Source organism: Aedes albopictus, chromosome 1 (assembly GCF_035046485.1).
Source record: "Aedes albopictus strain Foshan chromosome 1, AalbF5, whole genome shotgun sequence".
Taxonomy (NCBI): Eukaryota; Metazoa; Arthropoda; class Insecta; order Diptera; family Culicidae; genus Aedes; species Aedes albopictus.
The window spans coordinates 188381765-188394383 of NC_085136.1; the positions used below are offsets into that span (position 1 = coordinate 188381765).

Sequence of the window (12619 nt, forward strand, 5' to 3'; positions counted from 1 at the left end):
CGACCGGAACGGGAATCGAGCCCGCCGTGTCCGGATTGGCGATCTATAGCCTAAACCACTAGGCTAACTGGAGACCTTTAACAGTTGTCAAGGAAAATTTCGGAATGAATCCTCTAATTCTTCACAACACAAGTGGAATTACGGAAGGAACTCCAAGCGAAGTTTCACGAGAAACTTCAGGAGACATCCTGGGATGGTGTATTAAAGTAATTCAAGGTAAAGAAATCCCAGTTAGAGAAATTCCAGGACAAATTCCGGGAAGAACTCTGGGAGAAATCCCGGCAGAGAAGGGAAATCACATGAGAAATACCGCCAGAAATGCCTGAAAGAGCATCTAGAAAAATCTCAGAAAAAAATCTGGAAAAAAAATCACGGCAAGAACTTCATAATAAACATTAGCGGGAACTCCTGCGAAAGAAACTTTGAGATAAATTCCGGAAGAAATTAGGAAGAATGTTCTGGAGAAATCCCGAAAAACTGTGGGAGAAATCCTCAGGAGGAACTATAGTAGGCACTCCAGGAGAAACTCTGGGAGAGGTCTCTGGACGTGCTTTGTTAAACATTTAGGGATAAATACCAAAAAAAAACTTCTGTAAACATCTCAATACAAATTCTTGAAAAAAATAAACAAAATTCGGAGAGAAACTCCGAGAGAAGTCTCGGGGGAACTCCAATAGAAATACCACGATAATTTCTGGAGAATGTTTAGGGAAAAGCTTATGTAGAAAATTTCTTAAAGAAATCACAGGAGCATCTTCGAACTAGATCCTGCGTTTGGCATTGGGACACACACCTGAAAAAAAATCCTTAATGGCACCCCGTGAAAACCTCCGAGAGATATCCTAGAAGGACGGTCGGAAATTTAGAGAGGAAGACTGGACGATTTTGAAAGAAGAATCCCGATACAACCCTGTAAAACCTTTGAAGGATACCCAATAAGAACTACGACAGGAATCTTGCAAAAGTCTCGGTAACTATTCAAGGAGAGAAGAATTTTAGAATCTGGGGTACTGTCTGAAAACTGGGTTCCGATCAGGAATCCCATTAGGAATCTGGGTTCAATCTGTAATCTGGGATCACATCTGGAATCTGATCGGGAATCTGAAATCCTATATGAATTCTCGAATCCCATCTGGTATCCTATGTTAAATCTGAAATCCATATGAAATCTGGGATCTCAAGTGGAAACTGTGATCCCTTGTGGCATCTGGGATCCTATCTGGAATCTTAGATTCCATTTGGAATCTGGGATCATATCTAGATTCCTACATCCTATCTTGGACCTGGAATCGGAGGTCCCACCCTAAATCTCGAATTCCATCCGGAATCTGTGATTTCATCTTGAATTTGAAAGCCCATCTAGAACCTGGGCACTCATCTGATTTCGGCGATCTCATCTTGAGCACGGTATCCTATCTAGAATTTGGAAACTCATCAGTGAGCGTTCAACTTTCGAGCTGAACAGACGCGTTTCTGCTAACGTTCCGTGAAAGACGAACACAAGCTATTTATCGCAATCTCTTGTTTTGTGTCTTCGAGCCGTTTTCGCGTCGATGTGCGTAAAACAACTCCGTGATGGGGAGACGGGAAAATACGTTCCGAATAGATTTTTCTAATGTGCCGAAGAAACCGGACACCGGACACTGCCAAAGTGCACAAATTTTGTGCAACCGTTCTGGGTCTGAAACAATGTGAAGTGCTTCGAATCCAGAATAGCAGAGCTCTTGGAGTGACTTTCGTGAAAGTGGTCGATCTTGCGGTAGCGCAACGTGTATGCGAACAACATGACAATCAACACGAAATCACTGCTGACGGAAAAACGTACCCGTTGCGGATCACGCTAGAGGACGGGGCAGTAGAGGTACGACTCTATGACTTGTCTGAAGATGTGTCCGACCAAAGAATCAGCGAATTCCTCGGAAAGTATGGCGAGGTCATCGAAATCCGAGAACAACGAAGTGGAGCGGATTTGGATTTTCCCGGAATACCGACCGGCATCCGAATCGTGAAAATGATTGTGAAACACAACATTGAGTCGTGGGTCACAATCGACGGCGAAACGACCGCTGTCGCCTATTACGGGCAGCGTCACACGTGCAAACATTGCCGTGACTTCATCAACGTGGGAATCACTTGCGTGCAAAATAAAAAACTCTTTGTGCAGAAGTCGTATGCCGACGCTGCAAAACAAGTGAACCCCAACCCCAGTGCCCCGCGCGTCTCAATTATCGCTGGTGTAAACCAGAATAGCAACAATTCAACCCCAACCGCGCACAAAGCGAACAAAACGAGCACCAACTCGGCCAAAGCAGAGAGCATGCCTCCGCCGAAACAACCTCCACGGCAAATACAGCAGCAGCTGGTCCCCAGCGAACGAGACCATTCCTCGGACAATGGGTCGATGACCGGTAGTGCAGGTCAACCACCTTCTGTTAGCAACGGGACAGTTCGCAAATCTGCGAATATCATATCTGATGGCAACGACACGGACACATCTGTTGGCTCAAACAGCTCAAAAAGACAACTTCGCAGCCGGCCACCAGGAAAGAAGCCTCGCGTGGAGGATGCGAACAACAAGCGGGACGAGGACACCCAAGCGTGCTAATCGTACTGATGGCTGAGTTCTACAGTTACAACCTCGCAACAATCAACATCAACAATATAACCAACGCAACGAAGATAGACGCACTTCGGACCTTCATCCGAGCACAGGAATTGGACATCGTTTTCTTGCAGGAGGTGGAGAATGAGCAGTTTTCTCTTCCCGGCTTTAACGTTATCTGTAATGTGGACCACGCTAGACGAGGAACAGCGATCGCGCTCAAAGAGCACATACGCTACACGCACGTAGAGAAAAGTCTTGATGGCCGCCTCATTGCTCTTCGAGTAGAGAATACGACACTTTGCAACGTATACGCTCCATCGGGCACAGCTCTCCGTGCGGAGCGGGAAAGGTTCTTTAACGGAACCATTGCTTACTACCTTCGTTTTAACACGCAGCACATCATGTTGGCTGGAGACTTCAACTGTGTGCTACGCCAAAGCGACTCTACGAGTGCTAACACAAGTCCAGCGCTGCAAGCGACTGTTCAACAGCTACAGCTGCATGACGTGTGGCTGAAATTATTTCCCGGTCTCCCCGCACCGACTTACGTCACCTACAATGCGGCATCTAGGCTCGACCGCATATATGTGAGCACAGGGCTGTGCGCACAACTGCGGGATGCCGCTACACATGTGTGTTCGTTTACTGACCACAAGGCAGTAACAGCGCGTATTTGCCTTCCCCGTCTTGGTGTCGAACCAGGCCGTGGCTTCTGGTCTCTACGCCCACATCTATTAACTGCGGAAAACATCGAAGAATTCCAAATTCGATGGCAATACTGGGTGCGCCAGCGAAGGAATTTTCCCAGCTGGTTAAAATGGTGGTTGTCGTATGCAAAACCAAAAATAAAATCTTTCTACCGTTGGAAATCTAGAGAAGCATTTAATGTTTTCAACGCAGACCATCAGCGGCTTTAGGGGCTGTCCATAAACCACGTGGTCATTTTTTTGGGACTTCTTAACCCCCCCCCCCCCCCCCCCCCCCCGCGTGGTCATTAGTCCATACAAAAAATTTTATTCGTCCATACAAAATGGTCATCGGCCGAACCCCCCCCCCCCCCCCCCTCATGACCACGTGGTTTATGGACAGCCCCTTATGCGCAGCTGAGACGTGCATACGATGACTATTTCCAAAATCCTGGCATGCTAGCAACTATCAACCGCATTAAAGCGCAAATGCTTACCCTACAGCGACAGTTCACACAGAATTTTATCAACATCAATGAGACCTTCGTGGCCGGGGAGAGTTTGTCCACCTTCCAGCTAGGAGACAGACGACGGAAAAGAACTACCATCACAGAACTGCAGGACGAGCGAGGAGATCAAATAGAAGGAACGTTGGAGATCGAGCAGCACATGTTTCGATATTTCCAAAACCTGTACGCGAAGGAAGAGACGAGACGAAACGCGGAAGAGCTGTTTGAAATGGAGAGAGTTGTACCCGAGAACGACGAAGTCAACAGAGCTGTTATGTCGGAGATTACGATCGACGAGCTCAAAAATGCCATCCGAACCTCTCAAAAACGAAAGTCACCCGGCTCCGATGGATTACCGGTTGAATTCTATCAGCGAACATTCGACGTTATATACCGAGAACTGTATCACATTATCAATGAAGCCATGACCAACGAGCTTCCCTCGGAATTTGCGGACGGTACTGTTGTTCTGATCAAAAAGAGGGGAGGCGATGGGACAGCGAGAGGGTTTCGTCCGATTAGCCTTCTAAACGTGGACTACAAGATTCTCAGCCGAGTAATGAAAACCCGATTAGAACACATTCTCCGGACCCACCGGATTCTCAGCGATGCACAGAAATGTGCAAACACAGACCGTTCCATATTTCAAGCGACACTCTCGCTCAAGGATCGTGTGGCACAGTTAAATGCGAGAAAACAGAAAGGCAAGATGATTTCATTCGACATGGACCACGCTTTCGATCGTGTCTCTCATGAGTTCCTCCATCGGACTCTTCTCTCGCTGGGTGTGAACCGAGATTTCGTGGGCTGGCTCTCGCGGGTGGCTGATGTGGCTTCATCAAGGCTGTTAATCAACGGACGGCTAACACAACCCTTCCGGATTGAGCGATCCGTTCGCCAAGGGGACCCACTGTCGATGCTGCTGTTTGTGATATATCTCCATCCTCTCCTCACGCGGCTCGAGAGAATTTGTGGTGGTGATCTCTGCGTAGCGTACGCCGATGACATCACAATCATAGCGACCTCTACAGACACAATAAATAGAATCTTTCAGCTGTTTGACTGTTTTGAGCTGGTATCAGGCGCAAAACTGAACCGCCAAAAAACAGTGGCAATTGATGTCGGATTTGTCAATGGGGAACCTTTGACTGTACCAGGATTGCAGACAACGGAGAAGGTCAAAATACTTGGAGTGTTTTTTTGTCAACTCGATCAGGTTAATGGCTAAGTTGAACTGGGACAGCTTGGTGTCTAAAATAGCACAAATTATTTGGATGCACAGCATGCGTTCTCTTACGCTACAGACAGCAGAAGGTAGTACTGCTAAACACGTTTATCACGGCAAAGGTGTGGTACATCGCATCGGTGCTACCACCTCAAAGTGTGCATACGGCGAAACTCACATCTTCAATGGGTACTTTCCTGTTTCGTGGACTCCCTGCTCGGATTCCAATGTACCAACTCACGCGCAGCAGGGAGAATGGCGGGTTAAATCTGCACCTTCCTGCTATTAAAAGCAGGGCTTTATTGACCAACCGTCACTTGCAGGACATTGAGTCAATCCCCTTCTACCAGTCGCTGCTCGCAAGGAACATGCCGACACCCGCTGAATTCCCATGTCTAAAACTACTCTCGCAACAGGCTGCTGCGCTTCCTGACCACATCAAAGAGAATCCCACCAGCATTCAAATACATCGTTTCCTTTTGGAACAAACGGATTCACCTAGAGTGGAGCTGAAAGAGCCTGGCCTCAACTGGGTTAGGATTTGGAAAAACATTTCCACTAGGAGGTTATCATCGAAACATCGTAGTGATCTGTACCTTCTGATCAACGAAAAGACGGAGCACCGAAGACTGATGAGCATTACTGGTCGAGCTGCCGACCCAAACTGCCAACATTGTCCGTTGGGCATCGAGACAATACAGCACAAATTTTGTGAGTGTCCCAGAGTTAATCCGGCGTGGTTACTCGTACAGCAAAAAGCAACGACAATTCTCGGTGGATGGCGAGTGCTCACATTTGGAGAACTCTTTCGACCGACGTTGTACCGAATCGACGAAACAAGAAGAAACAAAATCCTTAGAATGTTTATTAACTACATCAACTTCATTAATGCCAATGTTAATAATAGAATCGATGTAGGTGAGCTAGATTTCACTTTGAATCTAGAGGATTAGTTTTTAATTTCGAATATGTTATTTATGCGCTAGAACTAAATAAACCATATTTTACAAAAAAAAAAAAAAAAAAAAAAAAAAAAAAACTCATCAGGGGTAAGGGGTTCTATCTGAAATCTGGAATTTCATCTGGAATCTGGAATCGGTGATCCCACCATAAATCTCGAATTCCATCCGGAATCTGTGATTTCATCTTGAATTTGGAAGCCCATCTAGAACCTGAGCAATCATCTGATTTCGGTGATCTCATCTTGAGCACGGTATCCTATATAGAATTTGGAAACTTATCAGGGGTAAGGGGTTCTATCTGAAATCTAGATTTTCATCTGGAATCTGGAATTTCATCTGAAAGCTGGAATCAGGGATCCCTCTTTTAATCTGAGATCCCTTTCAGTATCTGGAATCTAGTATTCCATCTGGATTCTGGAATCCCATGTGGCATATGGATTCATATCTGGAATCTGAGATGTCATCTGGAATCTTGCATCTCGGATGGAATCTGAGATTTTCTGAGAAATCCAGAGAAATCTCGGAAGGAATTCCAAGAGAAATCCCTGCATCGCACATGTTCGAATGAAATAAATATTACATGTGCCAACCCTGGTACCAGCTGTACCAGCTATCAGGTAAAGTTCAATAGCAGCGCCGATCACGCCCCTACAGTTAGTTCGAAACAGGGAAGGATTATTAGTAGTTAATCCTTGCTGTTCGAAAACCGTGGTTTACCTCTGCGTCTTCGTAAAGGTCAGAGAGGCTCGTTGGGTCATTTTTGGACAGCCTACAGTGCACTGTTAAGCTTTGCAAATGGTTTTTAGACGGAAATAAGCCTAAGCTACCTGCTTTCTAAATTACCTACCGTCAATGGGGGTGACAATGAGTCAAACCGGAGAAAAATGAAATTTGAAATATCTCTTCAAATATCGTTAATAATTATTCACTCCCGATATACTCACAAAATGTGGGTTCTTCCTTCGGAAGGGAAGTAAAACGTGGGTCCCGAGATGAACTAGCCTAGAGTTAAAAATCTCGTAATACAGACAAAAAAAAGTTAATAATTATTGAAAATTTAATAATATTTCAAAGAGAACATATTTTACACGTCATTGTATCGAAAAGAATATAATAAGAAGAAGAAGGTATGTGTTCATTATAAGCGAGTGATGCAAGCTTACTTTAAAAACAAATTCATACAAAAAATGTGTATCGCGATTATGCACTGTGCTTACTAGGGGAATCGATAACTTCTAATAATTTTCAGTTCAAAAAGCTCGCGTTTTGTATGTTAATATGAATTTGTATCATGGATACAAATAAGACATTATAGGTGTACAAAATATATTGAGTTTTGCAAAATAAGCAGATTCTTTATTCTAAAGGATTAAAAAAGAGAAAAACTAATTATTGCATCTCAAAGTAAATTCTAGAATGCATAGTGATTTATTTATTGTTTCTGTTTGTGCATGCGTTCCTAAACCATTTTCGCAATCACAGTTATAGTAATAGTTTAAGATAAATATCTCTTTCCTCTCATTTCCTGCAAACTGTCGTAATACTGGAGTCATCTGCTAATCAATGCCACCCTTTTAATCTCTCTTTCCAACAGGGACGAAGTCACTGCCTGCTCTACTACTGTTGCTACTAACCTGGTGCCTCGAAGCAAATCAAGCGATATACTTAAAAAAGATTCACCGACAACATGCGCGACGGACATTGCATCCAAACACACTACTAAATTGTCACATTTCAACTCCCTCAAACAGTGGGGCCGCAACCGACTACGGATGATAAACCGCGACTCAAAAGACAAAGTACAAGATATTGATGACTTTAATATCTCTGATACGACCAGAAACAGCAAACGCAAAATCTCTGACAAAGATATAAAACTTTCGCACGATCGAAAGCCTTCCTACTCTTCGTCAGAGAGAAGTATAACTGTCGCTTCCGGCACCGGTGCCACCACTAGCATGCCCGCTTCGATCAACCCGGTCAAACTACGGGAGTCCTCCTCCATCCGCAGGCAACGCAGAACCGCGTTAGGAAATAAAGACGAACCTCACTCATCAAGTGGCAACTGGAGCGCCAGCTCCGAATCTGGAAGAACATCTATTGGTAGTGAAATAACCACCACTACTCACCCGAAATCAAGTGCCTCAAGTACATCACTAAACCACAATCATCACACAGTCTCCAGTGGACCACCAAGCTCCATCATAAGCAGGCGAAGGTTCTTGAACACTTCGGCGTCAAGCAGTGTCACAAGTGAAGGCACAGCTACTCCAGATCTACAAATGTATGACTATCACGATGAGGGCGGCGAAACCAGCTCGGTGTATTCTTGTGATACCGAAGGATACTACACGTCCTTCCACGTTGATTCTGGACTGAAGACATTGAAAGAAGAAGAACCTGTAACTCCGATGCATTCCACAACGGCACTTTCGAGTACAACTTCGTTCGAAAGCTCTGGCAATCAAACGGTAATTTCTCCAGAAAATGAGTACGAACTGTTTGGTCGAGGTTCAACATCGACGACAACTAGCTCGGCAGGAACTATTTGCACTGTGTTAGCGGATGGACATCGAAACTCTCTGATTGGTCCAACTGTACCGGAACGGAAAAGTTCACTGACGAAGCTAAATCGCAGCAACAGTTCGGCCAGTAATGGTACATTGGAACGAAGCTATTCAAGTAGCACAGTAGGAAGTACGTTGGAACGAACAGGAACAATTAAACGTAACGGTCATCTATTGCAAAAGGAAGTAGCTGCTTTAATTCACAAGGAAGAAGAAGACACAAAGAAGACTAGAATTGAATCCCCTGATAGCGGCAACAATACAAGCTCTTCTCCGATCGAATCGAACGCCAATTCAAGTCCAACACAGCGAATTAGAAGCTGTTCAGAATTTGAATATTCTGAATCGTCGGATCTGGAATGCGTTGATCGCATAGAAAGAATCCGAGAGAAGACGACAATCAACACCAGTCGAATTCCTTCTATGTGCATTATTACACCCACAAACAGTGATGACGAAAACGGTTCCCTAAAGCGAAGGAAAGACAAAACTGGAGAAACGGTGCACATGGAAGCTTTAGAAACAAAGAAAGACAATAACAGTGGCAAGAAAAATGCCTTACAGCCTCTAAATAGCATGTTTGGCAAATTGAAGGGGGTGTTAAAAAAATCACCCAGCAAGGATTCCTCAATGTCGGAGAATGTAAACAACGCCGAACCAGTTTACGACGTGACCGGAGAGTACGTTCGTATTGCCGAAATAAAAAATGCAAAGAAAATTCAGCACGGTGGTGGTGTTTACTATTCAAACGATGTGGTAAAACGTAATTTGGCTACCGTTCTCTCGGGAAATCTCAACGAGGAAACCGAATATGTATCCTTGAATGAACTGCCGTGCAATATGCGATGCGAGAGCAATGCGCTCTCACCAAATAACACCCCTCCTCGCGGAAGCGGAAAGCCGAACACATCGACTACGGAAGGGGAAGCAACCGCGACAGGAGAAAACAGCGAACACGCTACAAAGAGGGGTGCACGTGTCAAACTGGATGCGCACGGTAAGGTTATCTACAGTTCGGATAGTTTGAAGAGGAGAAAGGGTGCGCACACGACCTTTGCGCCGGGTCCATTTGTGAAAGACGTAAATACAATACAAGCATCGACGATAAACATTCCTACTACGAACACTACAACTCGGGCAGCATCACCAGCAGCATCCGCAGAAAATGGCAAAAATGCTGTTGTTGCATCTCCATTACTAAGTGGTGGCCTAGCAAACAGGAAACCAATAGCAGTGAAACCAGTGATATCGCAGTCCGCATTGAAAACAAAAGCAATTGTTAACACCAATAGTAGTATAAGCAATAATAACAACGCAGTAGCCGCTCATCGTATGGCTCCTATTGCCACCATTCTTCCCAACAACAGCACGGTGCAAGAAGTAGAAAAAATATCCGCAGCATCACACATCATGTCCTCCGGAGTTTTAAAGGGTGCATACGTTAATGTACAAGAATCAAAACCACCGTCTACGAAGCCCCAATCGATTCACTATATGGAACCAACGATTTTACAGCATCCGCAAACAGGTAAGCACGCTAAAACGCAAAAGATTAACAGAATAGTTGGTGCTTCGCCTAAGGTTAGAAATGTAATATTTCCCTCTGCACGGCGCTATGCCACACAAGCTCCCTCACCTCTTTCATTCAAAACGCACAATTCTACCTCTCGCAATACGCACGATTCTCATCTCATCAGACGTAATAAGGACATTGACCCAGATAGTAATTCTACCATCAAGCGCAGGGACAGCTATAGGAATGCAAACTCACTCAAAATCGATACTGATGCTGCGAGTTTGGCTGATTTCCTCGAAGTGAATGTAAATAAACAAGATAAACTGTTGCTGTCCTTCCCGGTGAAAAATGATAGCAATTCGAGTGAAAAGTATTCCCGTTCGTTTGATCAAAATAGCGATAAGGACGATGGCTACGAGGAAATAAGCGACATTGACTTGGACGAGGATAGCAAATCTATCGCTCGTTCGTTTGAAAGATTGCTCAATCTATCCGATGAGGTGTTTGGGCTTCAGAAGATGGATAGCACCAAACCCAGCATCCTGACAGAGTGCAGTTTGGCTGAGTTAGATAACAGTACAGTGGAAAATAATGACGATGAGTTGGAGGTTGTATTACGTGACCTGATACCTTCCACTCCTAGCGCTTGTAGAAGGAGTTTTGCTATTCCTCTGACACCCAATAAATTAACTGTTCCTTTAGATGGTGAGCAACACCGGGCCAGAGTCCTTAGCTTCAGTGCTACTAGCAACGACAATTCCACAGATATCTGGTAAATTGAGTGTTGGATAGTTGAATTCATAACAAGAATCAAACACGAAAACTAGACAGTCTTTTGATTACGTTGACGGGTTGACATCTTCCAAGGTTTGATAATATTTCGATATGTCTATCAGAAGTGGTAAGCCCCCAAACTCACATCTTCCCCCTCCCTAGTCCAATCTCTCTCATAAAACATTGGACATCAGGAATCTTATACAGAACAAAAAGCTAGGATACAATCATTGTCTCTGAAATGCAATACCTCTTCATGACTCAATTATAAAAGAATCATAAAAAGACATAAAAGCAACAAAAAGCACCAAGTCGACTTTGATATTCTTAGGACTAGACCAAAACACAAGACACAATATTTAAAGGTCGGATTTGAATCAAAGCTATGTTCGGTTTATACTTATGATACTAATATGGACTTCGACATAAATGCACGGTAGTTGAAACGTGTTGATAAACAAACAAGAGTAATATGGACTTGAGTGTTTTTCATCAACCCTTACGAATGCAGACAAACGGCGTATCGTGATTCCCAATGAGCAATCAAGCTAAGTGCGAAAGGTAGAATCTGTAAAGTGTAACGCGTAGACTATCGCCAAAATACAACAAACTTTCAAGTGTATACGTATGAACATAAAGTACAAAACACTATTAGGTATACTTAGTAAATCGAGTATTTCCCGCATAAATTTATAGGTAGGTACTATATATGCACCAATTATTCTACACCATTTCTTGCACAATACGCACAACTAGATAAGGCACACAATAATAGTTCAAATATAGCAAATAATATATGGTTGAGAACACGAATGTAAAATTTTACATTGATCACAACAAATCGCACAAAACCGATACACAAATACTCATATTCCAACATTCCAAACAATGTACAAAACCATCAAAAAATGGACTTTTTAACTTATAACGATGTTTAGCTATAAGCATTACTAACACAAAGTGAAAAAAGAGACAAAATAAAGTGCTCATGGTCTGATTATGACGACAGTAACTAACAGCATACAAGAATGCAAACAATTAAAACAAATGCTCATACTAATAAATTCATGTTGTACATAGATATCGTAATTTTTTGTGTATGTGTGTGTCTAAATCATTTCATTACTTGTATTATTTGCGCTCTAACGCTTCGAATCCGAACAAGAAGGAATAAATGTTTCAATATCTCTAACAAGACGCTTGTTTCTTTTGTTTTTGTTTAATTTCACTGTTAATCCACAATTGCACCCAAAACGGTTCTCATTTTCAATTGTGTAAGTAATGCGAACATGCAACAATCGCCGTATTATGAATTTTTTAATAATATAATAGAATAGATTATACCATTAAATATGTTGAACTATGTGTATCTATGATAGAATTGCTTATGGTTTAATATGTTAAATGACCTAATATCCAAAATCAAATTTTCCATTGATCAGTAATTATTCGAAAAAAAAACTTTGCATGTTGCATCCCAAATTTGAAGCGATTTTTGTGTGATCTGCAATACTACTACTACATTTATAAATCCTTTTAATAACAGGCACTACGCGAAATCGAGAATCTTCCTTCTGTGTGACATATCTCAGCGACCTTATATTTTTGGCCAAAATTACGATTGGATCATTTTGGTAATGAAGTTTCCCTATAATATCAGTAATTAAATTAGGGGTTGCCATTTAGCCTAGTGGTTAAGGCCATGGATCGCCAATCCGAAGACGGCTGGTTCGATCCCCGTTCCGGTCGGGAAAATTTTTTCGACTCCCTGGGCA

The 12619-nt window shown here is 43.2% G+C and overlaps 1 protein-coding gene across 1 annotated transcript in view; it reads left to right on the plus strand.

Moving 5' to 3' along the window:
* The window catches only part of LOC109423135 (mucin-3A), a 113779-nt gene that overhangs the window by 90704 nt on the left and 10456 nt on the right, over window positions 1-12619 (plus strand). Inside the window, exon 5 of the mRNA XM_029852117.2 lies at window positions 7582-10082. Within this exon, the coding sequence (XP_029707977.2) occupies window positions 7582-10082 (2501 nt within the window). The remainder of the gene's footprint in view (window positions 1-7581; window positions 10083-12619) is intronic.